At 42.9% G+C, this 26,974-nt stretch overlaps 2 protein-coding genes across 2 annotated transcripts; one reads left to right on the top strand and one right to left on the bottom strand.

Moving 5' to 3' along the window:
• Positions 1–5,087: 5,087 nt before the first annotated feature.
• QDPR (quinoid dihydropteridine reductase) lies at positions 5,088–15,475 on the bottom strand. Its single transcript, XM_086464254.1, has 7 exons — positions 15,374–15,475; positions 15,138–15,230; positions 13,615–13,711; positions 11,791–11,931; positions 9,311–9,419; positions 7,805–7,888; positions 5,088–5,836 (listed from the first exon to the last, which is right to left on the bottom strand). Exons 1-7 carry the CDS (start codon positions 15,458–15,460, stop codon positions 5,728–5,730), a joined length of 720 nt encoding a protein of 239 aa, XP_086320380.1. The 5' UTR covers positions 15,461–15,475; the 3' UTR covers positions 5,088–5,727.
• Positions 15,476–16,684: 1,209 nt separating this feature from the next.
• On the top strand, positions 16,685–22,862 carry CLRN2 (clarin 2). The gene is made up of 3 exons (XM_009955539.2): positions 16,685–16,937; positions 20,744–20,923; positions 22,597–22,862. Exons 1-3 carry the CDS (start codon positions 16,685–16,687, stop codon positions 22,860–22,862), a joined length of 699 nt encoding a protein of 232 aa, XP_009953841.1.
• Positions 22,863–26,974: the final 4,112 nt, after the last annotated feature.

The following is a 26,974-nucleotide window of genomic DNA, read 5'->3' as shown; positions in this document are numbered from 1 at the left end:
GTGATAGTCATGAAAAATTAATGCCTGTTGCGCTGGACAGAAAATACCTACTACCAGATACACAGGTAAGTGATGTCCAGATGATGGCTGAGGTAATCTTTGGCATAGCACTTCTTTTGCAAATCACCAAATGTGACCAGTAGCAAAGTGGTATGACTGATGTTAATTTCAATGAGACCAATGACAAAAGAGATATTTTGAGCTTCGATTATTGCACCCACAGAGAGATAATTGTATTTCATTCCTATGTTCTGATTTTCATCAGTAGATCTCAAAGCACTTTCAAATGGTCTCATGTATATTTGGCACAGCTATATATGAGGCATAGACGCAGAGACGTATTCAAACTCTTCCAGCAGAGCAGTAGCCAAAGCAGGAACAGAAAGCAGGGGCTCCAAGCTTAAGGTTTTTCTGTACTTTTCAGTGGTAAGAATGATCTAATGCATACTTAATAACAGTATTTAAGAAGTTCATACAAGGAGAATACTGTGATCAGTGGTGTAGTTCGTATCTACAGAAGGCACTGGATAATGAATATTAAACTATAGAAATTACAGTCATGTGGCTTGCTACTTCTCATTCCCTCCTAAATAACACTTTTTTTTTAATACTATCCATTCCTTCATTTTGAAGGCAAAGGAGTTAAAGCTTTCACATTCAAAACCCCAGAGTAATTAATTTTTATGCCTCCAGATTCCATCTCTTTGTTAATACCAGTCTGGTCTGAATGGATGCCGGTTGTTTTAGTTGGGTTAGGAATTTCTTGTAATCCTTATGTGCAGCACAGAAGTGAAATGATCTCTTTCCCTTTCTATTGTGTCCAAGCCCTTAAAGCTGTGTTACAGAATATTGATTGACGATCCACTTGCTGATAACATGTCAATGGTAATGCTACACCCTGCTGTGGGACTCCCTTTACAGCCTTGGCCACTTTTTTTTTCTTTTGTCGTTGTTGTTGTTTGTTATTATGTTTTGTTTTGTTTGAAACAGGTGGAACAGTTTCTGGAAGTGGTACGTGTAAGAGGCTGTATGTGCTTGGGGTAGGAAAGGCCAGAGAGCTTGGATTCTGGGCAGTAAAGCAAGAAAGGAGAGCGAGCCTCCCAGCAGAGGCTGTAGCACAGGTGAAATCCTCGCTGCTGAAAGGCACACAGTTACGCGCTCCCGGCAGCAGGGAGATCTCCCCGATGTGTTGGAAGTCTCTGCCCTCTGCTGGCATTCCTGAAGATCAGCCCCAACTGAGCTGGGCGAGTCTGCGATCGCATCCCCGAGCCCTCGCAGACTGTGTTGAGGCTGGCCGGATTTATAAGGCAAAGCCTTTAGAACACGGTGTTTCATGAACTGCAAGAACGATATTCTCTGACAGGGATCTAAATCTCGGGTGACATTTGCTACTGACTTCTGCAACGCTTTTCAGATGTCTGCCTGCTTCTCACCTTGTTCAACACTACGAGGGTTAGTCTGAAGCATCTCCACATGCTATTACAGGCCCCATCTGTTTTCTTCCAGTGAGCCCATACGAGAAAGAAGAAACAAGATAACAAACATTATTTTTTGTTGTGGTGATGGTTTTCATTCCACTATCAAAAAATCGTGCTTGTTTGGCATAATGAATTATTTCAACAAAAGGTTTCAAAGTGCAATTTTGGGTTAATGTAGAACTGCAACTGCTGAATGACTCAGCTACCGTCATACTTGTAAACCATAACATCTGTTTTCCCTGGGTGCACAATTTAAACCTTCACGTTGTGGCAATTGTTATTAGCTAATCGGTAGAAAACTAATTTTCTCACAAATATATAACTTTGGAAAACTAATTAAACACGTTGGCAAAATAAGTGAATTTCACTTCACAGTGAAATCTGAGAACATTTCAGACTGATTTCCACAATGAACCAAAGGTTCTGCCAAGCAACAGGACCGTGTATGGGTCAGGCTTCGCAGGACAGCGGCCTCAGCCCAAACCGCAGCTCAGGTTCTCACACACTTACACCTGAAAGGTCAAAACCAGCTTCTTGACCAGACTTCAGAGGTCTTTGGAATGGTATCACTGATATTCTACTGTACAAGTCTCTCTCATGTGCTTTATTAAACTGTACAAGTCTCTTACTTGTGCTTTATTAAAACCTACATTTTCTAAACCTGTAGGAGAAAAAATACTCATACAGATGGACCTGTCCCGGCAGCCCTGGCAGCCTGACGGAGCCGTATTTTGCCTCTGCACCTCTGTACCTGGTGCCATGTGTAACAGCCGCCCCACTTTCAGATAACTGTACCTACACGTGTATGGACGTACCATGTAATTGCACCTTCTTTTCAAAGGCACGTTGGCTCAGGTCTGGAAACATCCGTTTTCTAAGAACAAGGGGCAGATAGGCTGCTACACCTGTAAAAAAACAGACTGCTGAACACAAACGGGCTGGAGAGTAAGAGCAGGACCTACCTGCGTGGCATGATTTGTGTTTCACTTCTCCCCAGACCTCACCCATCTCTTTCTGTGCTACACAGTACTATGCATCTTCGAAAGGAGGTCGTACAGAAAAGTGCTTTACTAAATCGTCTCTGTCAATTTTTTAGTATCACCCCAGTGGTATAGTCCTAAATAAAAAAAAAAAAACTGATAAATTCAGCTGCTTAATATATATTAAAAAATGAATAAATATCGCATTCCTTAAATTAAAGGAGGATAAACTTCTTACTGCTGCAGCATTATATCATTGTTGATGGTACCATGTAAATGGTAAAATATGCTGAACAACTCTGGAGTTCTCAGCAACACTAGGGTAGAAATTCATCAGGTTTTGTATTTCTGTAAGAAGCACTATTGTCCCTGCCCACAGCAGGGGACTAGGTGATCTTCAAAGGTCCCTTCCAACCCAACCTGTTCTGGGATCCTGTGAAAATCTTCACAACTGACCTGCAGTCTCCAGTTGTGTGTGTCGTGTTTAGTATGGATTAACTCCCTGCACTTCCCACAGACTACATCTCTCCTCATTGCAGCACCAACAGATCTCCAAGCCTGCTGAAGGAGCCAGGCAACCCAGATGTCTGCAGCATGGGTGGCTTTTTTTCCCCAGACAATTACTTAACTGGAATAAAGTTTGTAGAGACACAGGATGAAACTGGTCACATAAAGCCTCTTTTCCATCAAACTCCCCAGGTTAAATCTTTCACCTCTAGCAGTAGGCTTGACATACACTTGCCAACACCTTCATTCTCAAGCTTCAACAATGCCATTTTCAGATCTTTGCACTCACACCTGCAACTGATAAAAGTCAATAATCTACTCAACAGTCTTCCATTCACAATTACGTTTTAACACTATTTGCTGTTTCACAGTCCATTCAACGTGGATTTCTTCCGTCTCAAGAGTTTATACAGCAACTCTGTCTTACCACACCCACACACAGCCTTTCATTCAGTGAGCTGGGCGAGAGCAGCAGTCAGGCACACACGGCAGACCCCCGTGAGGCGCTGAACCGGCACTGCAGCTAGAGCTGCACACGGTGCCTGGTGGCTCTGCTTCACGTCCCACCACTGCCCAAACACAGCTGTTCTGCTCCTAGACCCGCGCTGGTGCGTTCATGCAACGTGACACGGGGGGAGACAGCTAACCAGGTTAGGTCTCCACAAGCTTAGCAGCCCTCTCCTTAGCATGGTGTAGCCACCTCCCATTTTCAAGGCCCTACCTCTGGTTGGCACTGGCAGGGCATACCTGAAGCATCTAGGTCAGAACCACAGTCTGTGGTCCCTACAAGGACCATTAGATTTTTCAACTGAAGAATGAATCAGTCCAACTTCTGAAATGCATGGATCGCACCTCATTGTCTTTTTCTGACCTCTTGTCCCCTACCAAAACCTAAACCTTGTTTCCCTCTTTCCTCCTGTATAATTTCAGAGTTGGTTAGTCACAACTCCAACTTAATTCCATGTGACCAAGAACCAGCCACTTGCCTTTTTCACCAGGTTATTAATAATATTAAGGCCCAGGTATGTGCACGTCATCTACAAAAGATGCCTGAAAAGCCCCTGCAGCCCTTTGCAAATAAGATTCTCCGCTCATCTTAGTCCCATTTGCATTGTTACCATCTTCTACCACAGCAAGTTCTGCAAAAATATCCATAAGCCATACAGGCTGCTAGGTCCTTGTCCCTGTGCTCTTATACAGCTGTACAGACATACATCTGGAATCCCAGCTGTGCTCCCTTCACCATTCAAGAGTTTGATCTGCTCTTCAGGGAGCTTCCAAGACAATAAATGTTTGCAAGACAACACAGCAACTTGGAAATTCAGCTACCTTGGCCAAGGGAATCCTTCGAATTGCTTAAGTTTGAGTACGATAGCTCTTCCCTTTTCCACAATAAGCAACCAACACCCCAGCGCTTCCTGCCTTATCAGTGCCTTGCAGTTTGTGTCTGTACTCTTAGCCTGTAGAACTTGCTGGTCAAACAGCACAGCTGAGTCTTCCATTTCAAATCAAAAGCAGCTTCACAAATTGACAGTTCTTGACTGGTTTGACAGGACATAAAAACTCCCCTCTACACTTTTGCATCCTACAAAACAAAATGAGTACAGGGACAGTCATTCCAAAAAAGGCAATCATGCAATTGTATGACCACGTCAAAACTGACATGGGCACATGCAAGCTTTGTCTAGTGGGAAGTGGGGAAAGGTTTCCTGACTCATAGCAGTAAATCCTTGCCCAACACAACCCTGAAGTTAATAAAAAGTGCATACAGAGGATGTACATACAACTACACATACTCAATTGTTTTCAAGATGATCCAAAAAAAAGAGACAGCACTGGTTGCACATAAGTCTGTGCTCAGAACAGGCAACACTTTCACTCTGCAACCAAACTGTATTTCCACATAGTGGACTGAAGAAAGCATTGGCCCCAGCTGAAGGCCTGCCCCTGTGCATGGGTAGTAGCTCCTTTGCACCTCCACCACTTACATGTATTTTATGCAGCATGATCAGAAGGAAATAAGTAAAAAATTAAGTCCTTTGCCATAACTGAACTGCAAGTCCAGTTCCACTGATTAAAATGTTATCCAGCTATTTGGGTTACAATGATGGAGACAGCCCAGTACATAAAACAATATACATTTATTTAGCACAGAAAGTCCCATATTGAAATAGAAGCGTGCCTGCTTTTTCTAGTATTTCCTTAGAGCACTTTGCTTTTTGAAAATACAGTAAAGAACCATCACGACTAACACAAAGACATACTAACCATTTGGCAGAACAACTGTTTCATCCTATAACTGTAGGCCTTATAGCAGCTTCTGAACTGTAAGGCAAATTAGGAACTCCTTCTCAAGTGAGTTAACGGAACTGTACAGATTATTCAAGTAGAACATTTGTAAGAAAAATGTTACAAGACTAGGACATTATATACGACTGCAATATTTCCTATAATTACAGCCAAGACAATATGCAGGAGAAGCGGTATATTCTCAGACAGAAAAAGACAGACACACTGCTGAAAGACTCACAGTAAGTTGCCAGAAACACTTACTGACTGAGAAAAAAATAACCAACCATTATGTGTGTGATTACATGACATAATTAAGCATAATTCCCATTTCAGAAATGTTACTTGAAGTCTGGTTCCATTAGTGACACAACTGCAATCACTGGATACAGAAGACCATCCAAATTATAATGGGAGACAGATTTTCCATAGCTTCTCCTTTGCTGAAGTTCCACCGCCTTAAGTGACTGACATCAAAGATGTGCTGCTGCAACCAGTTCAGTCTTCCCTCCTGTAGTTATCACCTGGATTAGACTCCCGGAATTTGGTCGATTCTTCCCTGTTATCCAGTCATAGAAGGTTCTGGTTTAAAATAAATGGATAAAACAGCGTGAGGAGGAGGGAAAAAATAACTACTACTATCAGGTATATTGATGGGAAGCATAAAATAAAAGTCTGTTACTTTTCCTTCTTTTCCTATTGCCCTCCCTAGTGATTTCTATGTGTGTTGTACACGAGCAGTGCGATCACCAGACTCAGACCCTCAGAGCTGGCCAGAAGCCCAGAGAAATCCGTAGGGCTTTACGCGCACACACAGGATTTTCAGAACATCTCAGAGGAAAAGGCCAGAAGCTTAAAATGTCAAAGTGGCAAACCAAAGTGGCAAGTTTTTTCCAAGTTAAAAAAAAAAAAAATGAAAAGGAAGAGGAGAGGCCCTTAAGTCGCCTTTATAGTATGTATAAGAATCACAGATTTATGGCTAAAATAGTTGCTGAACCCATTGCTCTGCCAGCAGGGCACTGTAACACTGATATTTAACCGCGAAAATGGTCTCAGCACAAGCACAGAAAGCCTTAAGGCATCCAAAATAGTGCCAAGTAAGATGGACTCATTCTAGGTAGCCAGAACGCTCCTTATCAAAATGTGAAGCAAACTCCTTACTCCAAACACATGCAGAAAGTGCAGTATATTTTTTCAGGTCCATCGACCCTTCCAATATTGCACACATAGCAACTGCCACATTGAAACATCCTGCTACCTGACACAACCGCTTCCAGGGCACAAAATTCAAGTGCCACATAGGAAAAGATTTCCTGTATCCTTTCCAAGATGCAGATATTACCAACACTTAACAACATTAGAAGCTTTTCTTCCATGGCCAGTGAAATTTTCAAAGCTGGATTTAAAGTTTAGGGAATTAGAACCCAAAAACCAAAACAAACCAAATCAACCTAATTCTCCCATAAGAAAAAATACTTAAAAGTGAAAATTTAAAAAATTAATTTGTAAAACAACAACATCTGGCTAAGCAGTCTCTGGAGCACAATAAATTAAAGATCTTTTTTTGAACATTTTTAGGCCAACTAAACTCAATTGATGGGGCCCTTTTAAAAAGCCACATTGAACAGCTGCATATACTTCTTGCAACTAAAACCATTTCCCACTCTGATATCAAACTCAAAAAACCCCACACAAAAAAGGAAATCCAATGTCAGAACTAAACTACTCTGAACAATTAGCAAAAGACAAATGCAATTTCAGCATTACTTCTAAAAGACTTTAAAGCTGTGTAAGAGTAAAGCCCTTTACAATGTATGAATGTAGATTTATCTTTGTTTTTCCTCAAAGAGGCAAGACAGTTGTGTACTTATTTTCTTCCTTTTGCCAGCTCACCCTCAGCAGAATCTTTGCTACTCCCCATCAGATGGCAGAAAGCAGTACTTCTCAGAGGAATAAGAAACAGTAAGCCTTATGATCTCAGCCTGCTGTTACACAAACTACAGTTGAAGTTTCAGCACTTTGCAACTTCATTCAGGACAAGCCTTTGTGGATGATGGAAAACAAAAAGTCTTGACCAATTTTTTCTTAACAAGAGCACGAATTTTGCCAGCTGAGTGAAGTGAACTAACACACCATAGACTGGGCAGTAAAGAGTGTTTTAAGCAACAACAACAAAAAAATCCCACCAAAGTTTACATGCCTATTTGCAGTTTACCTTTAAGCCAGACTACTGTCTCCTGCATCTGCTGTCTGCAATTTAATTTGTCTATAGGCTTTAGGAGATTCTCTGGCTTATAACTGCTTAAGGCTATCTCCCTTGTCAGAGTAACTGGTGTAGAGATGCTGAAGTTGACAGAGTTGGGCTCATTTTCTCCACTTAAGAAGCCTCTGCAATAAACCCAACATGATGTAGAAACATACATAATGAGGAGATGATGGAAGGAAAAAACCCCACCCAAATCCAAGACAGCCATTTTGAAAGAACATGCAATAAGATGCAGCAGCAAGAGAGACAGTGAGGAATTGCTTAGTTATCACAGGGATACTCACTCAGCAATGAATTCTAAGGGTGTCCAGGAGCTGAAATCTGCATCAGGCATTGATTTCCTGTTTGCTGGTGTATCTAAGGTAACCCTGTGATTAAAAAAGATAAGCCTTTTATTTATACATCGTGTTTCTGATGAGCACCACCTGCTCCTATTCATTGCTGTAACATATGTTTGACTTTTATACCACGTGATATGGACCTCCTTTGCACCCTCTACGTGTGTTAAAGGCATATAGCCATCAGTTTGAACGTTTATCAAAGGCTCCAACACATAACCCCTCACCTTCCTGGCTCACTGATGACACCCAGCCCATTAAAGCAATCACTTAGCCCACAGCTCCCTTCCAGTCTCTCTCATGCAGACAGGGAATGGCAGCAATAAGCTTGGTCACATGCACTGCACAGCACATCTGCACTACATCTGTGCTTTCAAACAGCCTCACAGCAAATGCAGAGAGTAAGCGCACAAGTATAAGAAGTTTTGACTTTGACTATACATATTTACGCTACATACAATTATATTAAGGGGTGAACTTTTCACATCTCCCTCACTGAGATGCTGTTAGCAACTCAAGGTGTAATTACTCTCTCAAAAGTTCACTCAAGATCAGAGTTTTGCATGTGCAAAAGTGCAGAATGCACTATGCAAGTGCAGAATGCCCCAAAGTCCAGTGATCTTGGTGTCTGTCTGCAAAGCTCTGTAGAAGGTGGTGTCAACTATCCAAGCACTTTTAATGCCCTTCCTCTCTGACCTGAAGAAGTGCGCATAAGAGCGGGTATATGAGGAAAACAAAGCAGGGAGAATTCAGGTAATGTTCTAAATCCCTACACAGAACTTTTTACTCTTTTAAGTTTTGGGTCCTGAACAAATGGACAGGGCAAGAAAAACACTTTTAATTTTTACAGCAGAATTGATAAACTTAGACATACTGAAGCCCAACTAGGCCATCCATTTTTTACCAGCCTCCCTCATCAAAAAGAAAGCTGACAGGCAAATACAAGCTAAAGTTGTCCTTTTCACAGACCCTCAAAGTGACTTAATCTTACTGAGCAAGCATAGATGTGCAGCACCTTATGAAGAACCATCTTTAACCAAGTCAAAACTTGTCAAGTAATCCTTTGCTTTACTGTTATCATACAGCTAAGTCTAAAACTGTGATGAATAGCTCATCTCATTTGCAGAGTTCTGTCTACACCGAAAAAAGTAATTAAATGACATGTTAATGCATGGCTATGGTTCAACTGGTTAAAAGTTAATCACATTTTAATCCTAACATCCACTACTGTTTTGCAAAGGAAGGGAAAAGAAATTAATCATTTTTAGGGTGACTTGCATATCATTTTGTTCGTATATTCAAGATGCCTCCTTTCTCTGTGAAGCTGTAAAGAGATCCGAGAAGCTGTTTGTGTACTGTGAGCAGGACATGGCAAGCATATCCACGTGACTCTAGGCTACAGCAGTAATCAAATAAAACAACGCAGGCAGAGGCAACTACGCAACCACTTACGGTAAAACAGCAACAGCAGCAGAACCAGAAGGCAAGCCACTATTGGCACCAGCTAAACTCTGACAAAGCTGATGCACTGCTCCTTTGGCCATGCCATAGCCAATCATCCCTAACAATTAAAAAAAGCAAATTAGAGCACAATCAAAACAGCTTTCAACATCATCAGTAGTACCATAGCAACTCAGATTGTTTGATGACTATTAAAACCACCTACCACAGCCAGAAACGAATCAGATTTTTAAAACACACCAAAACATACATATTAAAAGAAAACAGGAAAAAAAGAAAAGACAAATAGCTCTTACTAGACAGCCAGTAACTATCACAGAACTGCATTTACTCAGCACTATAGAAATAAGTAGCTTACCAAGTTAACTTTCAGTTAATGTACCCTGAAGGATGAAACCTCCAGGGTTAACCTTACCAATCTAACAGAGTAAGTGTGAAGACTGTGACAGACTTTAATAAGGCAGTCATCCATTAATTTTAATCATATGGCTAAGGTATTTGCAGGTTTGGACCCAAACAGACACAACTCACACTTCTCCAGAACTGTAATTCACTTGGTCAGCATCCCAAGTCTGACAGGCCCTTTGGGGAAAACTGCAAGAAAACCCTCATGGTAATTAACCAGCCGGTAAAGCAAACTTCTTCCTGAACCCTGTTGCTTCCTAGGCAGACAGTACTTAGCAGTGTAACAGCAACAGGAACGACAGCGTAAGGCACACTGGTCAGACACAAGATCTGGACAATCAGGGTGCTATAGGTCTGAGATGTCTCATGGTATGTATCTGCCAAGCAGGCCAGACACAGATTAAGCACATAAGAAAGCATAAATGTAATTTATCTACTACCACTGGATGCCTTTCAACCCATCTATATAACTACACAACCCCTTTCCAACGTTCCTGAGGAAGTATTTCATACCGAAGTTACAAAGGTAATTTTGCGATGCAAAAGTGTTTCCATTCTATTCACTCAGGCATACCGGGCAACATCGCGTTTGATTAGGGGGAATCACAGGCAGCAGTAGCTAACTTATTTGTTACAATAAAAACATTTGTATCTCTATCATGTTGTCCCCCCTTGTCCTGTTTAAACCAAACATTCCAAGTCGTCTTAAACCTTTTCATGCTTCTACGTTTCTCCGCCATCACTATCAGACTGCTTCTGTAGCTGTTCAAATAGTTCGGTATTCTTCACTTTGCATTATGAGTCAACATTTTCACATAGGAAAACAAACATCACACTAACGGCAAACAAGAAAAAGATTTTTCTTTCCGTAACAGCTGCTAGTAACAAGCCTAACAAGCTGTATTTGCAAAAGTTGAGTAACAACTCTTTCCCAGTTCTCCCCGATGTTAATAAATTGCATGTGTTTGCCCAAAGCACTGCTGTGTTTTTTAGAGAAATCCAGACTAGTTGAAACCAGCTACTTCAAAACATGAAAGTAAATCACTTTGATCCCTGTGTGGTGTCCCTACCTCACAAAACCACCCAAACAAAAACCGTGAAGATTTGCCAGAGCACACATTTTTTCATTTGTATATGGTCAGTCAGTAGGGCACAGTAAATTATTCATCTGCTTAGTCTCATAAAATAAGCCTTTTATCTTCGGACTACGCCAGATGCAGCCGTAAACACAGAAGACAAATCATTAACTAGAAAATATAGCATATTTTTCCTGAAGAGTTTTAGACACAGCTTTCAAGAATATTAATTAATTTTGTAAATTTTAAAACTTTAGTATCTATGTCTCATCAAAGTATTCTTGAAGTCACACTAATAAGAGATTGGGAAATAAGAGTATTTGTCTCAAAACGTTTCCTCTCCCTGCCTGTGGGCTTGTGTGTCAGTGGGGTTTTTTTGTCTGTTTGTTTGGGGGTTTTTTTATTTTAAATTGCTCCCAGATTTCTTCCTCCACGCAGATCAACATGGTGAGGGGCAAGATGAAAAAACTCAACAAAGTTCATATCCAACAGCTAGTGCAGGGCAAAGCTGAAGGTCAACAAGATTACCTACGTCTGAAGCAAACGCAGACTGGAATCAGAACGTGAACAGGACAAGCATAGTTAACGGAATCAGCTGAGTCATCACCAATGGAAAAATTGGGCAATTAAGGACTCTGCCTTTCAGAACACAAATAGGAGATTCAACTTTAAGCACTGTACTTGAAGTTTGCTGTGTGCTTCTATTCCTCATTATTTTCTGAACTTTTTTTACTGTATCATATATTAGCCAAGTACATTTCACAAACACATGTCAAATATTATTCAAATACTGATTCTGTTTGCACTCCAGCTTCAAGAGATTCAGTATTGCTATCTGTAAAACTACACTGTCCTTAAGTGCTTCAGCAGCAGTTTTCCATTTGTACTAGATGTCAAGAAAATGGGGAGTGGAATTGTTGCTTCACAAACAAGAATGCTCAGACTAACTAACCGCTGACGTCCCAGGGGTCATCATGCATTGAATTTTACCTGGGGTCCCAGATAAAGCAGCTTGAGCTCCCGTCAAAGTCAAGAGGCCGCCTTCTTTCAGATATTTTGTGGCTAGGTGGCTGGAAATAGTCGATGTCCAAACGCTTTGCTTCCACATCAGATCACAGTTTTTGTATAAAGCTGATTAGGAAGAGAATTAGTGAAATTAACTAAAAGATAGAAGACCTTTAACTGTAATTTCCTTGCTGTCACAGAGTGCAACAGCACTATGCAAACTTCCTTTCTAACACTTTCTACCTCCACATTGGGTAAAACATCAATTTACATCTTTTGTATCTTCCTTCTCTTTGGGCTCAAAGTCCCAGCTCTACAGCACATATTCTAGGCAATTACCTGCTCTCTCACTACCGGAAGGGGGGGGGGGGGGCAAGGGAAGGAAAAAAAAAAAAAAAAAAAAAAAAACAACACCACCAAACCTAGCACAAGGTAGTTCCATCAGCTCTCCATTAACAGTTCAAAGATTTCCAAGTGCTGGAAACTTCTGTAACAGTTGCTTCAGTCTATGTCAAGGATCTCACAACTCTTGCATTAGCCTCATCTCACCTTGTAGTAGTACAATCTTCCTCTTTCCATAACTTCCTCACTGGCTGCAAAAGAGCTACACTCCACTAGTATGCAAATAAAAGACTCCAAGAGATAAAGGAACTGAACAAAAAATATTTCTTATCATCAGATTACTTCACAAACCGAGAAACATTCTGTCTGTCTGACAGCAGTATGCTGGTACAGAACACTGAAGACACATGCATCTGCACCGGACTGAGCGTGCATTGCGGTGCCCCTGCATACTGGGGAGCAACCTTTGGTAAGGCAGCCCACTGGGGGAGGTACACCAGTAACTTCCCATGAAAGCAAAATTCGAACTCTCATAATTGTATTTTTATTATCAATATTTGCATGGGAAAAGAATAAAACCAGTAACCAGCCTTGTCAAAGAGTTTAGTACCCAGGAAGAACCATTTCCATAACACAAGATGGAATAAGGATAAGTAACTCTGTCACGTAAGATGACTCCTATCCCAAGATTATCTTGCTACCGTACCAATAACATAGCTATAAATCACAGTTATGATAAATTAACAAGCTTTTCAAATATGGTGCACATCAATAAGCGTCTAATTGAAGGTAACTGTTGTGTAAGCGTGCATGCCCTTCCATATTGTCTCTCTTTAAAAGAAATTTTTGCCTGTAATGTCTGAACCGTAAAACGGAAGAAAAGGGCACACTTTACCATATTTACTCGACAGAAAAAATTACTATTTTTTCTTGTATCTCTACACTAGCAGGTAAAGTGTAAAATATCATTCTGAATATTACATGTTTAAAAGCTTTTTTAAAATTGAAAGCTTTTTTCTGTAGCATGATCTCAGGTCATTAGACAGCTCCTTCCCATACTGTATCGCACTGAGTAATAGCTCAGAGAATTGCAGGAGGCAACACTGTTGTCCCTACTCAGCCACTGTCTTACATAACTTGCCTGACACAGGTAACCTCGGCAAAGGTTAGTTCATAGATTATAAAGCTGAACTCCTTCATAAAGCGCATCAAGATTTTTCCAATGAAAACTGGGACATCAAAAAGTATTACTGAGAATACCAAGTGCTGTGCAAATTTAACAGACGGCAAAAAGCCAGAGAAGCACTAAGAAGTGTTGTGACTGAGCTATGTTGTACTTCTATGCTGATGTCCCCTTCTGGACTCAGGAAGAAAGATGATCTCAAATATCTTTATTACCACGATTTTTAAGGATTCCTCTCGGATTTCATTCACGTGTTCACTAGCATACACGTTCCAAAGGCTTACATTTAGCTTTTGCGCTGCCTCCAGCCCATCCTCCTGCTACACACAAGATTGCATCCACCTTTTCTTCACCAAGAAGTTTTCCAACTTCTGTTGTCACCTTCAGTACATAAAACAAAAACATAATGAAAACACTGGACTGATAAGGTAAAGCAGTAAGTACCAATACTGCCTTAAATTTACTTTTTTCCAGTTATGTAGCAGAGTAACACAACATACAGCAATTTAAACAGCTGCAGAAAATTAACATTCACAATTTATTGACTAAAAACAAAATAATTTTGTTAAAAGATAACTATAGCTGAAAGTCAGACCATACAGTGCATGATGTCACTGGAAATAAGTGATTTGAGCATGACTGAAAGATCTGACCCTTACTTCTATCACTAAAAAAAATTTTTATTTGTGACTTACCTTTTGCCACGTTCCTCTCTGGGTATGGTGCTGTTTAATATGGGAAATGAAACCCCAGGTCTGATCGGGGCTACTGGTGTCACTTTTGATGTTAGCACAAGTAACGAACAACTGATGATTAGCCACCTTCTCCAGGGGGCTGGAGCACCCCCTCTATGAGGACAGGCTGAGAGAGTTGGGGTTGTTCAGCCTGGAGAAGAGAAGGCTCCAGGGAGATCTTATAGCGGCCTTCCAGTACTTAAAGGGGGCCTACAGGAAAGGTGGAGAGGGACTCCTGATCAGCAAGTGTAGTGATAAGATGAGGGGTAACAGTTTCAAACTGAAAGGGGGTAGATTTAGATTATATATTGGGAAGTTCTTCACTGTGAGGGTGGTGAGGCACTGGAACAGGTTGCCCAGGAAGCTGTGGCTGCCCCCTCCCTGGCAGTGTTCAAGGCCAGGTTGGATGGGGCTTTGAACAACCTGGCCTAGTGGAAGGTGTCCCTGCCCATGGCAGGGGTTGGAACTAGGTGATCTTTAAGATCCCTTTGAACCCAAATCATTCTGTGATTCGATGATTCTCTAAGGATCCCATAGGGGCTTACGGTCTGCATGCTCCGAGTATACCATCTACCTACACACAATGCATTCAGGAGTTCAGACATTAGAAAGAAGCGTGCATTTTGAGATGTCCTAAGCTGTCTTCATTCTACTCATCCGATTCCTCCACTCTTCAAGTCATCAAAAAAAAAAAAAATAACGCAAAATTGCCTTACGTGCTGAACCTCCAAAATCCCAGATCAAGCGCCTTCTGCATATTCATGCATGCACGCACTTACAAGGAAATTACAAAACTAACGAACTAAACAAACAAAAAGAAGCGACGAGCAGCAGCCAGGACCTTCGGGCTGGCCGGACCGCAGCAGGACCGCCAGCGGCCGGGCTCCTTGGCCCCAGGCTTCCCGCCTGAGCCCGGGCACACCCCCGCAGCCGCCCTCCTCGCTGCTGCTACAACCGGACGAGCGGGGAACACACGGCGGGCGAGGGGCCGGTGGCACCACTCGCACAGCCCCACCCGGCCAGGGCCGCCTCAGCCCTCCGGGCAGCCGCCCCGCACCCCGGCGCGGACCCACCTGCTCGGCCTGCTCGGGGAAGCAGTCGGTCGCCCCCACCACCACGTTGGCGCTGGCGTCCTCGTTCTCCGCCAGGTCGATGCTGGCCACCCACTGCCGCGGCGAGAGGAACGGCGCGTTAGCGGCCCACCCGCCCTCCCAAACGCCCGGCGCTGCCCCGTGACTCGGCCGCCCTCCCGCTGGCTGGCTCCCCTCGGCGGGGCTCCCGCCTCGCCACCCCCCGGCCCGGCGCTTACCCAGTTCCTGGACTTCAAGTACCGCACGCACTGGGACCCCAGCGCCCCCCTGCCCCCGTACACCAGCACCCTGCCCGCCGCGGCCATCCTCGCTGCCCGCCTTCCCCGCTCTGCCTCAGCCGCGGCACCGCTCGCCCCGCCTGCGCATGCGGGCTGCCCCGTGGGGGCCGGGCCGGGCCGCCGGGGGCGGGGCGGGGGCGGCGCCTGCCGCTGCCTGCCCGAGGCCGCGCCGCAGCCGGGAGGACGCGGCGGGGGGGGAACCGGGGAGCCCTGGCGAGCCCCGGCGCCGCGGCCGAGCCCCCGCGGGCTCAGGTGGTGCCGCTGCGAGACTTTCACCTCCGGAACCCCCCCGCCCGCAGCGCCCGGGGCTGGCTCGGGGCGCCAGCCGGCGCCGCGGGGCTCCCACCCTGCCTGGCTCCCCCGGCGCCCCTCCCCACCCGGCCTGAGCTCTGGCGGCCGAGCGCGTTACCCGCCCCCCAGGGTACTGCCGGGGTTAATTAATTAGTGGTTATAGAGGCCCCTGCAGGTGTCGGTAGCAGTGCCCGTGGCAGCGCAGGCGACCGCGGATCGCACCAGTAGCTTGAGTTACGGCGCCTCCGCCAGCCCCGCGCACCTGGGCTGCGCCGCCGGCACGGCCGGGCCGCCCCGGAGCTGCGTGCGTCCCGGCTTCGTTCGGAAGATCCGTACGGGAGACCTCGGCACCGTGAGCCGTCGCCTGCGTGCCGCGGTTGGCGGGCCTCGGGACGGAGTGGCACCGCTCCGGCAGCAATGACAGCAGTGACAGGGACCTTCGGGGACAGGGGGCAGTAAGCGCCGAGAGAAGGCAGCTCAACGCGGCCGAGGCGCCACAGAATGCTGGTGCCGAATTACGTTTTTAGTGCTTTTGTCCCTTGCACACAGCTATTTACCCACGATTTTAATAATCTAAAAAACTGGATTCTGCTCCTAATTGTCTTCCCATGAGCTTACAGTAAAGAACTCGGTGTCATTTGAGCAGGACAATTAAAGCTCTGATGAAACGTTAGCCAGGCAACAGATATAGGATTACTTTCTGCAGAAACAAGCATCACCGTATCACAGTGTCGTATGAAGCTGTTACTTGCAACCATTTCAGGATGTTGTCACAGCAAAATACATTTTTTTTTACTTGATTTTTAACCAAACAGATGAATTTCTGGAGCTTCAAAATACAATGAGATGTACTTTGAAACGCCTGCTATTCATTTGTGGATTTTGGAGCAGGAGAAAAAATGGGAAATGTGCCTGACTGCTGTGGAGAGGCCCTAGAGATGATTCCTTGAAACCACGAGAATGCCTGGCTGCTTTAAAAAGACTTTATTTGCCTTGGCTTCTCTAGTAAGTTTTGCGTCTTTTATCTCGATCCTTGTCGCAATGGGGACCCCAAAGTGGATGACTGGAAAGATCCTTTGCAAAACAGGCGCTGATTTGGTCAATGCCACAGATCCAGAGCTGGTCAAGTTCATTGGAGAAATTTACTACGGACTCTTTCGGGGCGGCAAAATACGCCAGTGCGGGTTGGGCGGGCGGCGTTCCAAATTCACAAGTGAGTACCATTTTGGTTGCATCTTTAGTCTAATGTCTACTTCAGCTTTAAAAGCACTCTATTCTTTTTGTTTACAGAACTTATGCAAATTATTATTATTAAATCTATATTTGTGGCTGACTTGTGGTCTTCACGCTTTGGGATCTGGGTTGTGAACATCATTTCAGCTAGCTTTTTTCTTCCAGTTATGTCCTGTAATCCTAGAATCAAGATGGGAAAAAAAATCCCTAAGGCTAGATTGAAGGTTTCCCCTTAGTCTTGAGTGAAAATCATCTGGAGATGACCCTGCAAATCATGCTTCCCCTGTGACTCTTTCCTATGCCAACTGTTGCTCTGCAATCCCTTTGTGCTTCTGTGCTTGCCTTCTCCATTGAACTCATCCTTTTTTATTTTCCTTTAAGAAGTAGAGATTTATCTAGCTGGCCATGTTTCTGCTTTTCTCTAGCTGTCCTAAGGCAGATGGCTGCCATAGCAGGTGCTCTTAACTTTAATAACATGTTGAAGAAATTTTTACCTTCTTTTCTGGTAACTTTGGAGAGAAAAAATTGCTGAACTCTTGAAAAATGTAGAAACTCTTAGAAATGTATTCCTTTTAACTTCAAAGATTTTCTCGAGGTCTCAAAAGCACTCAGATGTTGATCTGTACTTTGGATGATTTCCAGTTTTCACACATGCTGTGCTGTAGTGAAAATGATTTTGGTTCAGTGTGCAGATCCACTGCAACTTAAACCAGTATGAATGGAGGCTGCCTCTCCCTGGCCCACAGCAATGCTGTCCTGCCCCATCCTCTGCAATGGCTCTGGTAGTTGCTGTGGTGAGGTAGTTTAGGAAGTTAAGCTGGCCAAAAAAATTATCCTACAAACAAAAAAAATCAGTTTCTTATAGGATCATGGCTGACTACACAATTGCACAAGCACCACTATAAAAACTTGAAGGACTGTGGGACGTCAGAGGGAACGGAGAAGAGAACCAGAGCAACCTCAACCTACATCAGCACGACCAGTTGCTAAGCTATGATGCATTTGCACTACTCGCTTTTACAATAACCAAGTCTCGCTCCAGCTCCGACTGCAGCCGCAACTTCATGGCATGGACAGCGCAGTCGTGCTCAAATGAGTCTGCATGGCTGGCAGACAGGCCATCAGGTCAAGCTCTTCCAGCTCTGCTCTGCTCCTCTTCAGGGCACTCAGAAATACAGTCCCAGTTCTTTCACCCTATCTTGTCAGAATGAGGAAAAAAGCAGGCAATTTCCTTTAGGTCTCTGTAAAATTTCCTGCAGTCTTTCTGATTAATTACCGTGTAACCTGAGAGGAAGGCCTAATGTTCCACCATCGCTCTGGACCACATTGATACGTATTTGGACAACATGATCCCATACTCCTTGGACAAACCAAGGTAGTAGGAATTCTCCCTGTAGAACTGTAAAGTTGGGTCATTAAGTGCAGCGGGCACAACCATGCATTTAGGTAAATAAGTGTCCCAGAGACTTTTCCTTTTAAATATTTTAATAGCTCTACTGTCTTTGAGACTTTCACAATACTGGTGTCAAAATGGTATCACGATAGTATACAAAGCTGCTAAATACTTTTGCACGATGGTCAGCAGGACTTCTGGGGGTTCTGGGTCTGACTTGGCTGTTTTTGCTTTGAATGTCCCCCTTAATCTCCAAGCATTGACCTTACTGGGGACCAAGACCCGGGAGACTTTCCTGGGGGAATGTGTTAGCGTGAATGGACCGCGCAGGCAGCACAGAGCAAGACAGCAAGCTGGCACCTCGTACGCTGCAGGACTGCAGCAGCTCTGACGCTTTGGCACTCTGAATCGCAGCAATAGGTGGTTGTTAGTACATCACCCTTCACTGTGTGAACTTCACTAGAGCAGGCTTACAGCTGGCACGCTCTCTTTTAACTGGGACAGTGACAGCATGATTCAGTTGCCATAATAGGTGTCTGATGCTCTTTTAGACTCCTCAAGGTCTGTCATCTGGCCTCCAGCTGCTGCTTCTGGAGGTGTCCCATACATAGTGCGGCATGTATGTTAGACTCACACGATGCTGTGGTAGTCCTAAGGCAGCTAGAGTGGCATGACATGCGTATGTTCTGGCAACTCAATTGAGCTGGGGAAGCCAGGCGTTTTGCCTGTGCAGAGCAAACACAGCTGGAATGTGTCAGGAGCCTCCATGGCAATAACCTTCCTGAGGATCCTTATTTCTGAGTACTAAGCCAGGCTCACTGGTCATGTCTTTGGGACTTGGCTGACAGCCTCAGAAAACAAGCAAGAGAATCCTTACAACCACCCTAAACACTGCGCTGGTTTGTAAGAAGGCTAAATTCTGTGTGCCTTGTTGTTACACTGCCAGTTATTCTCCAGTAAGAAAGCAACCTAGTTTCTGGTTTCTCATTTCTCATATATACTTCTGATTCTTATTTACTGCCCTTTCTTCCTGTTGTCAGTCTCTTCTGTATGTTGCTCCCTTGTACACCAGGCCCAACAACCCCAGAATGAGCTACTGAAAAGGTAGAACTGTCAAATCATGAATTTTTGTACAGAATTTGTACAGTATGAAGTTTCGTACATAATCTACTAGACCTCTGTCGTGTCGTGATGACCAAATTGTACACCTGATACTCACTGTGACACCTACCAATTATTGCCGCCTAGTTTTTATGTGGCTTTTTTGGATTTTTTTGTTATGCAGCATAGGAAGCAATCTATTTATTTGTTTATAATATAACATACCTTCTTTTTAGTAATTAGGCAGTTAGTTCTTCAAAGCCTGTATCAGTGTGCAGTGCTATGTTACCTGAAGGGCTCTTCTTGATCAGCCTGTATTTTAGGGTTCTTCACAACCAGCTTCTCTTTCCTGTCAGTCAGCATGTCACCTACACTTCCCTACTCACATTTCTTCTGGTTCTGTTCCTAAAGGGCTGCAGGATAAACTGAGTACTCAGGTGCTCCACACTTCCCTGCTGCTGGCCAGCCTGGCCCTCCAATGAAGTAACGCTGTGAAGACAAAACCAAGAAAGTTACCATTCGTTAGAGACGGGCGACCAACGGGCTGCTGAGGAAGAGCTCATGGCTGTAGCAAAACATGTGAGCGCTTCCCCTAAAGCCCGCCTGGCTGCAATACTTTACAAACTTCCTACAGACATAACTAAAACACTGCCAGATACCCAGGAGAGCATAAAGGGGCCATAAACACTAGATGAGAAACCAAGAAGGGAATCTGAAAGTGGAAACCTGTGGGACTGAGAAGTGTGAAATCAGAGTAGATCTCACTGGAGCCAGTATTAAAGAGAATAAGAGCAAGAAAGAAGAACATGAGAAAATAAACACAGAAAGGAGTGATACTCTTTTAGGCAGCAAGGGGCTGGACAAGGAAACTGAGACTATCAGACTTCAAAGGGATAAGAGTAAAAGCATGGGACAGGAATGGGAAGCTCAAAAAAAAAAGAAGTTTGGGATGGAGAGCAGAGGTGAAAAAGAGACAGGAAAGAATGCATCAGATGATACAGCAGAGATAAAGACGTTGACACAACTAGATAAATAAAACAGGACTTATCCTGAATCCTTATTCACCGACCCTGCGTAAAGGATTATTCCTGTAGTACAATATCCCTGGTTTGTCTGATGCAGTGACAAATAAAGCCTCATGAACCAAGTTGTGTGTCACTACCTGAATTGATCACCTCTGTAAAAAAAAGTCTTGTTTAAGTATAAATTAAGTTTGTAGCACCAGCACAGTGTGATGTTTACTGTTGTCACGAAAAAATACCCACTGAATACACTATTTTTTTTCTTGACAGTTTTCCCACACATGGTGAAAAAGCTGAATACAGGCCTGCATGTGATGATTATAATGTTCCTCTGTGTGGCCATTTTCTTTTCTCTGGTCAGTTTTGGATTCTGCATTCTTAACGCAATAAAAGTTCCTTACCGGGCTATTAAAGGTCCAGCAGGAGTATGCCTTTGGAACCTCCTTGCAGGTAAAATCATTTACCAGTATTTTTCACCAGTCATGTTCATACAAAATGTTAAAAGTTCCTTCTCTTGCCTTACTAAATATCTCAACTTAAAATACTTGCGAGTAAAATGAAGTTAGCAGTGAATTCTCATCTACCAAAACAGAATTGTCGGGTGGCATTTTGGCTTATTGTATCTAGTCAACTTTCTACAGGAGCTATGAATGCCAGTCTTTAGGCTCTATATCATAGAATCACAGAATGGTTTGGGTTGGGAGGGACCTCAAAGATCATCTAGTTCCAATCTCCCTGCCATGGGCAGGGACACCTCCCACTAGACCAGGTTGCTCAAAGCCCCATCCAACCTGGCCTGGAACACTGCCAGGGAGGGGGCAGCCACAGCTTCTCTGGGCAACCTGTTCCACCACCGTCACAGGAAAGAATTTCTTCCTAATATCTAGTCTCAATCTCCCCCCTTTCAGTTTGAAACTGTTACCCCCTCGTCCTATCACTACACTCCCTGACCAAGAGTCCCTCCCCACCTTTCCTGTAGGCCCCCTTTACTGGAAGGCTCCTGTAAGATCTCTCTGGAGCCTTCTGTTCTCCAGGCTGAACAACTCCAACTCTCTCAGCCTGTCCTCGTAGGGGAGGTGCTCCAGGCCCTGATCATCTTTGTGGCCCTTTTCTTGGTCCCACTCGAGCAGGTCCATGTCCTTTTATGCTGGGGGCCCCAGAGCTGGACGCAGCACTGCAGGTGGGGTCTCACCAGAGCAGAGTAGAGGGGCAGAATCACCTCCCTCGACCTGCTGGCAACGCTTCTCTTGATGCAGCCCAGGATGCCATTGGCTTTCTGGGCTGTGAGTGCACATTGCTGGCTCATGTCCGGCTTTTCCTCCACCAGCACCCCCAAGTCCTTCTCCGCAGGGCTGCTCTCGATCTGCTCATCACCCAGCCTGTATCTGTGCTTGGGTTGCCCCAACCCAGGTGCAGGACCTTGCACTTGGCCTTGTTGAACTTCATGAGGTTTGCACAGGCCCACCTCTCCAGCCTGTACAGGTCCCTCTGGATGGCCTCACTTCCCTCCAGCATGTCGACCTCAGCACACAGCCTGGTGCTGTCGGCAAACTTGCTGAGGGTGCACTTGATTTCACTGTCCATGTCACCAACAAGCATGTTAAACAGCACCGCTCCCAGTACCGAGCCCTGAGGAACACCACTCATTACTGGTCTCCACTCGGACATCAAGCCATCAACTGTGACTCTTTGAGTGTGACCATCCAGACAATTCCTGATCCACTGAGTGGATTTGATGGTCCATCTGTCAAATCCATTTCTCTCCAGTTTAGAGACAAAGATGTCGTGCAGGACAGTGTTGAATGCTTTGCACAAGTCCAGGTGGATGATGTCAGTTGCTCTTCCTTTATCCACCAACACTGTAACCTCATCATAGAAGGCCACCAAATCTGTCAGGCACAATTTGCCATTAGTGAAGCCACATCACTGATAAAAGGATTTATTACAAACACTGGTATGATGTTTGGCCGTACATAAGCATTTTGAAGGTGTTTAAGCCATGCCTGAGTCTACCCCTACTCTGTATAATGCTCACTGTTGATTCAATAAGCATTCTGAAGCACAACTAAAATGTCTGTCTTGTTTTGACAACAATGGTGAGTACTTCTTTCATTTTGTTGCAGGTGGATTTATAGTACTTGCTGTCACCAGCTTTATGGCCTCTGTGAAACTTCATCGCCTCACAGAAAGAATTGCCAATTTTCGGGAAAATGTCTTTCAATTCATTATCTTAGAAGAACAGTTTGAAGACTGTTTTTGGCTTTGTGTGGCAAGTGCCACAGCACATGCGGTAAATTTGCTACTAATAGCCATTAGTGGGATTAATTTCCCTAAAATTAAGACTAAAACAGAAGAAGCAAATGTTGCAGCAGAAGATATCATGTACTAATAAATTTACACAAAACTACATTGGTCAAGTGAACTGTCATTATAGAAACAGCTTCTTAGCTCTTCAGCTTTTTATTTGGATGGATGATTTTGGTATAAACAAGAGTAAAGATGTCAGTCTACAATACCAGCAATTAACATGTGTGAGAAAGTGGGAAAAACAAATGCTACAAATGTCCTTATTCTCAAAACTGACCAATATCTGCAGTGAATATATGCTGTTCGCACTTTTTAGAAAATTCGCATTTTGAGATATTTTAGAAAACTAAGGTGAAATATGATTTTATTGAAACCAAGTGTCTGCTTTGTTTAGAAAGAAAACGTGTATCACAAATCTTTGATACTGTAAGGTTATTTCCAAACAGAAAGAATGGACGTTTGCCAATGACCTTCACAGAATTATCTGGAAAATGTTGAGAGGGCCATGGAAGGTATGTTTGATGATGTTATACCGCATTGAAAAAGAAAACTTCATCATCTCTGAGGCTAAAGTTAAGGGGAAGCAGAGGCTAAGTATGTGTGAAAGGTCTTTAAAACAGAAATTATCAAATCTCACAAAGTAAAGAACTGAGAAAAGTAAAGTTTATGGGATGCTAGTAGACTATGAAAAAAAAATACTAGCTGCAAGACGAAGGTTTCATTGCAGCTTCTGGCAGTAAAGTAAACAGAATCTAAGTAATAGTGCTTTTAGATAACCTTGAAAAGAATAATCTGACAGGTTAATTGTCTTCAGAACCCTGTCAATTCTTATGTCTATCTGAAATCAAGTAGAGTGATATAAGATGAAACAGTATGAAAATGAATAAATGGTTAAATGGATAGGAAAGTTACTTTGTAAGGAATTACCATAATTTTGACAGGCATTCAACCAGTTCTTGGGTCACGAATAATGAATATTTCAGAGAAAAGAATATGCCATTAAGCACGTTAGTTTTAGAATTTGACTACTATAGAGCACACATACTGACCTTTTAGCAACAGAACCTACACATAACTGAAGAATCACTTCGAATAAATGAAAGAAGTTATCATCTAAATTAAAGAAATTATTTTGCAGTCAGTTACTCTTCATCAGACCACGAGGTTGTGTACCTCTATTCTTGTGAAAAGCTCTTTGAAAAAAATAGTGACTTTTTTAGAAAAGGAATTCAAAGTGTTTTAAGAACGTATCAGGATATGCAAAAATTCCTTATTTTTTATTTGAAAAGACCTCTTCACAGGACTAGTATTTTAAGGGTCAGATCTTTTCACAAGTGCCTAAAACCATATTTTATGTACCCAAATTACTAGTTTTATCGCTGAAGTGTGCAGAACACTCAGTAAAGAAAGTTGCTAGAATAAGCTGATATTCAACATGTTTGCTGATTAGGCCACTTATTTAGGTATTTAAATAAGGAATTATAACTCAGCTTAACCCTATGAGTTTAGTATCTTTGTCCCAAATACTTGTTTTTCATGCTTTTGTTTACTTTGTTTTCATCTAAAGACTAATGAAAACAGATGTTTTACAGAGTAAATTCTACTTTCATTTGGTATTCTTATAAAATCAGTTTTGCTGTTGTAAAACTCTATTCAAAGTACTCTTAATTTACACAGCAGACTCAAATCACTATATTCACTAAATGCTCTCTGTGAGGTAAGAAATTAAAATGATTCCTATCCTTTTCAGCACATATGCAGCAAGAGCAGCAGACATCTGGCAGTCACTGGCCTACTTTCTGAGGAAATGGTACTAGCCAAATGCAACCCACAGACATGAGGGGCAGTGGTTGTTACTGCAGCCTATACCATCTCTGGGTTTGGCCCTGCAAGTTTAGCAGGATTAGGAGTGAAGCAGAATTTTGTGAGGGCGCTTCTGCAATAGGCCCTAATAATCTGTCTTCTGCAAGGCAGTGTTAGCCGCTTTTTTTTTTTTTTTAGGAGCATTAAAGCTTTTTTTAAAAGTCCCATCAAAATTTAAGAGACAGCTGGAAAGTTTTGATGGGTCTAAAGCACTGTTACAATTTTAGCGTAAAAGAGACTTAATAAGTCAGAAAAAGTGTTTCATAATTTATACCACCCACTTACTTCACTGTTCTAACTTTACTGGCGTGTTCACTCAGCCTCTACCCTGGGCCACAGCTCCAGGAAGCGGGTGTGATACCCAGTATGTGGACAGCCAGCAAACCAACCCAGTCTGTGAAGGTGCCTTTACAGTAACAGCACAGTATTGTCCAGAAAACTGTCCACAGAGGCCTCTGTGGTACCACCACCTTCCCCTCCTAGAAAATTCTGAGGGGCTCTGAAGCAGAAGACCTTAAACTGCAGTGTAAGTACACAAGTAGAACTTAGAATGTTTGTCATTTGTAATTGTTCTATGAAGCTATTTTAAAAGTAGTTGCTGTACAGAAAGGATTACACTGTAACATGTAACTTAGCCTTTACTAAATATAATTCTCTTTAGGAAGTGAAAAAGAGGCAGATTTTAAAATCCTCCATATAGAGCGATTGCTTCAGAAATGCTTTTTGGTAGTACTAACATGCATGTATTATAACACATTTTTTATACTGCCAATGAGCTGCTTAACGCCCCCCAAACTTCCCCCAAAAACTAGTTACTGAGTAAGAGCCATTGGACTACTGAGGTAAGACAAGATTAAAGATTTGTGGGACTGGATTCCTAGATAGGTTCCCGTAGCTCTGAAAGAACCGTTACAGTACACTGCATAAATAAAGTTAAAGGACAGCTGGGCTGATCAGCTTTTTAGTTTCTTGGTTTGAACCTACCCAACACTGTACTCTGCAGTAACGATCCAAAAGAAGATTTCTCACAACAGGTGCTGAAGTATTAATGTGGGATGTTGTAGCTGCATGAGCTGAATGACCAAATAACGTTATCACCCAATGACTGTTTTGTGACTTGTGAGAAAACAGTATTTTCAGTTCACTTCAGAGCAAACAGAAGTATTACCATGCATGAATGAAACTGAACAGAACAGATAAAAGGCTAAACTAACCTTTCAGCTGCGCAGGTTGTCTCAGTTTAAGCACTGCTAAGACACACTGATGGGACAATGCATAAAATATTTCCCTTGGGAAATTCTGTCTGGGAAAAAAAGGTTAAATGCAATCACACATATTCAAGATGTACAATTACAAAGCACACCTTAAGGTTAACAAAGGTAAGTCTGTCACTCGGCCAACTTTCTCTTGTACATCATAAAATAATTTCAAAAAATGTGGAACTTGCTATAAGTGTGATCTTTCATTTTAGTTGCACTTCACAATAGTGTATCTGATCGTATGCATCCTCAACATGGAAATGAAGACTTCTTGGGGGGTATTTTTTACTTTGGAAGATTTATGATCCCAAATGAGAATATTTAGGAGCAATATCTGCCCATAACTGTGAAGAAATTATGGGTCAAATCCCATCTTTCTATAAAATTAAAGACAACTTACACCTCGAAAATACTCACTTAATTTGTATATGCAGAGATATATATATAGAGAGAGGCTCCATGCAGGCTGTAGAGAAGCTATGGAGACATTCTTCAAAGAGCTAAGAAACTACTCATCTAAGAGCCTGTCCAAAATAAATGAAGCTAAAAACTAATTACTGCTTTGATTCTTTAAATTATGACTTAATGTTAAGAAATTTAAATTTACAAGAGAAATCAAAATGGATGCAATTTCCCTTGACCATTGTCTTTTGAGTGCTGCTGTCCTGAATAAGATATGTTATTTCTCTCTGTACTGCTTAATGGAAAAAGCAGTTAGGTGGGAACTGCAATCTCCTGTTGGAGAATAGGCCCAGCTACCCTTCATTGTCACATCCTGCTGATGTAACAGTGCAAGTTCAGTTACAGATGTATAGAAAAGCAAACTTAACTGTTATACGTAGTGTTGTAAGGTGTCAGATTCTCATATATAAAAGTGAATTACTTATAGTCTGTTTCACATTTCTGAAAAAAAAAAAAGAAGAAATAAAAGAAACCAAATACAAAAAAAATAAGGATCACTTGACATTACAATCCAGTGCATGTTCATTGCCACTGAAACTCTGGGTCTTCATACTGATGATACAGTAAATGTCAGGAAACTTCAAACAGTTCTTTTCTGTACAGTGCTTTT

The sequence above is a fragment of the Leptosomus discolor genome, chromosome 4, assembly GCF_034619465.1.
Source record: "Leptosomus discolor isolate bLepDis1 chromosome 4, bLepDis1.hap2, whole genome shotgun sequence".
NCBI classification, from domain to species: domain Eukaryota; kingdom Metazoa; phylum Chordata; class Aves; order Leptosomiformes; family Leptosomidae; genus Leptosomus; species Leptosomus discolor.
The sequence above is the reverse complement of the archived record's forward strand: the minus strand, read 5'-3'. Positions and strand labels throughout refer to the sequence as shown.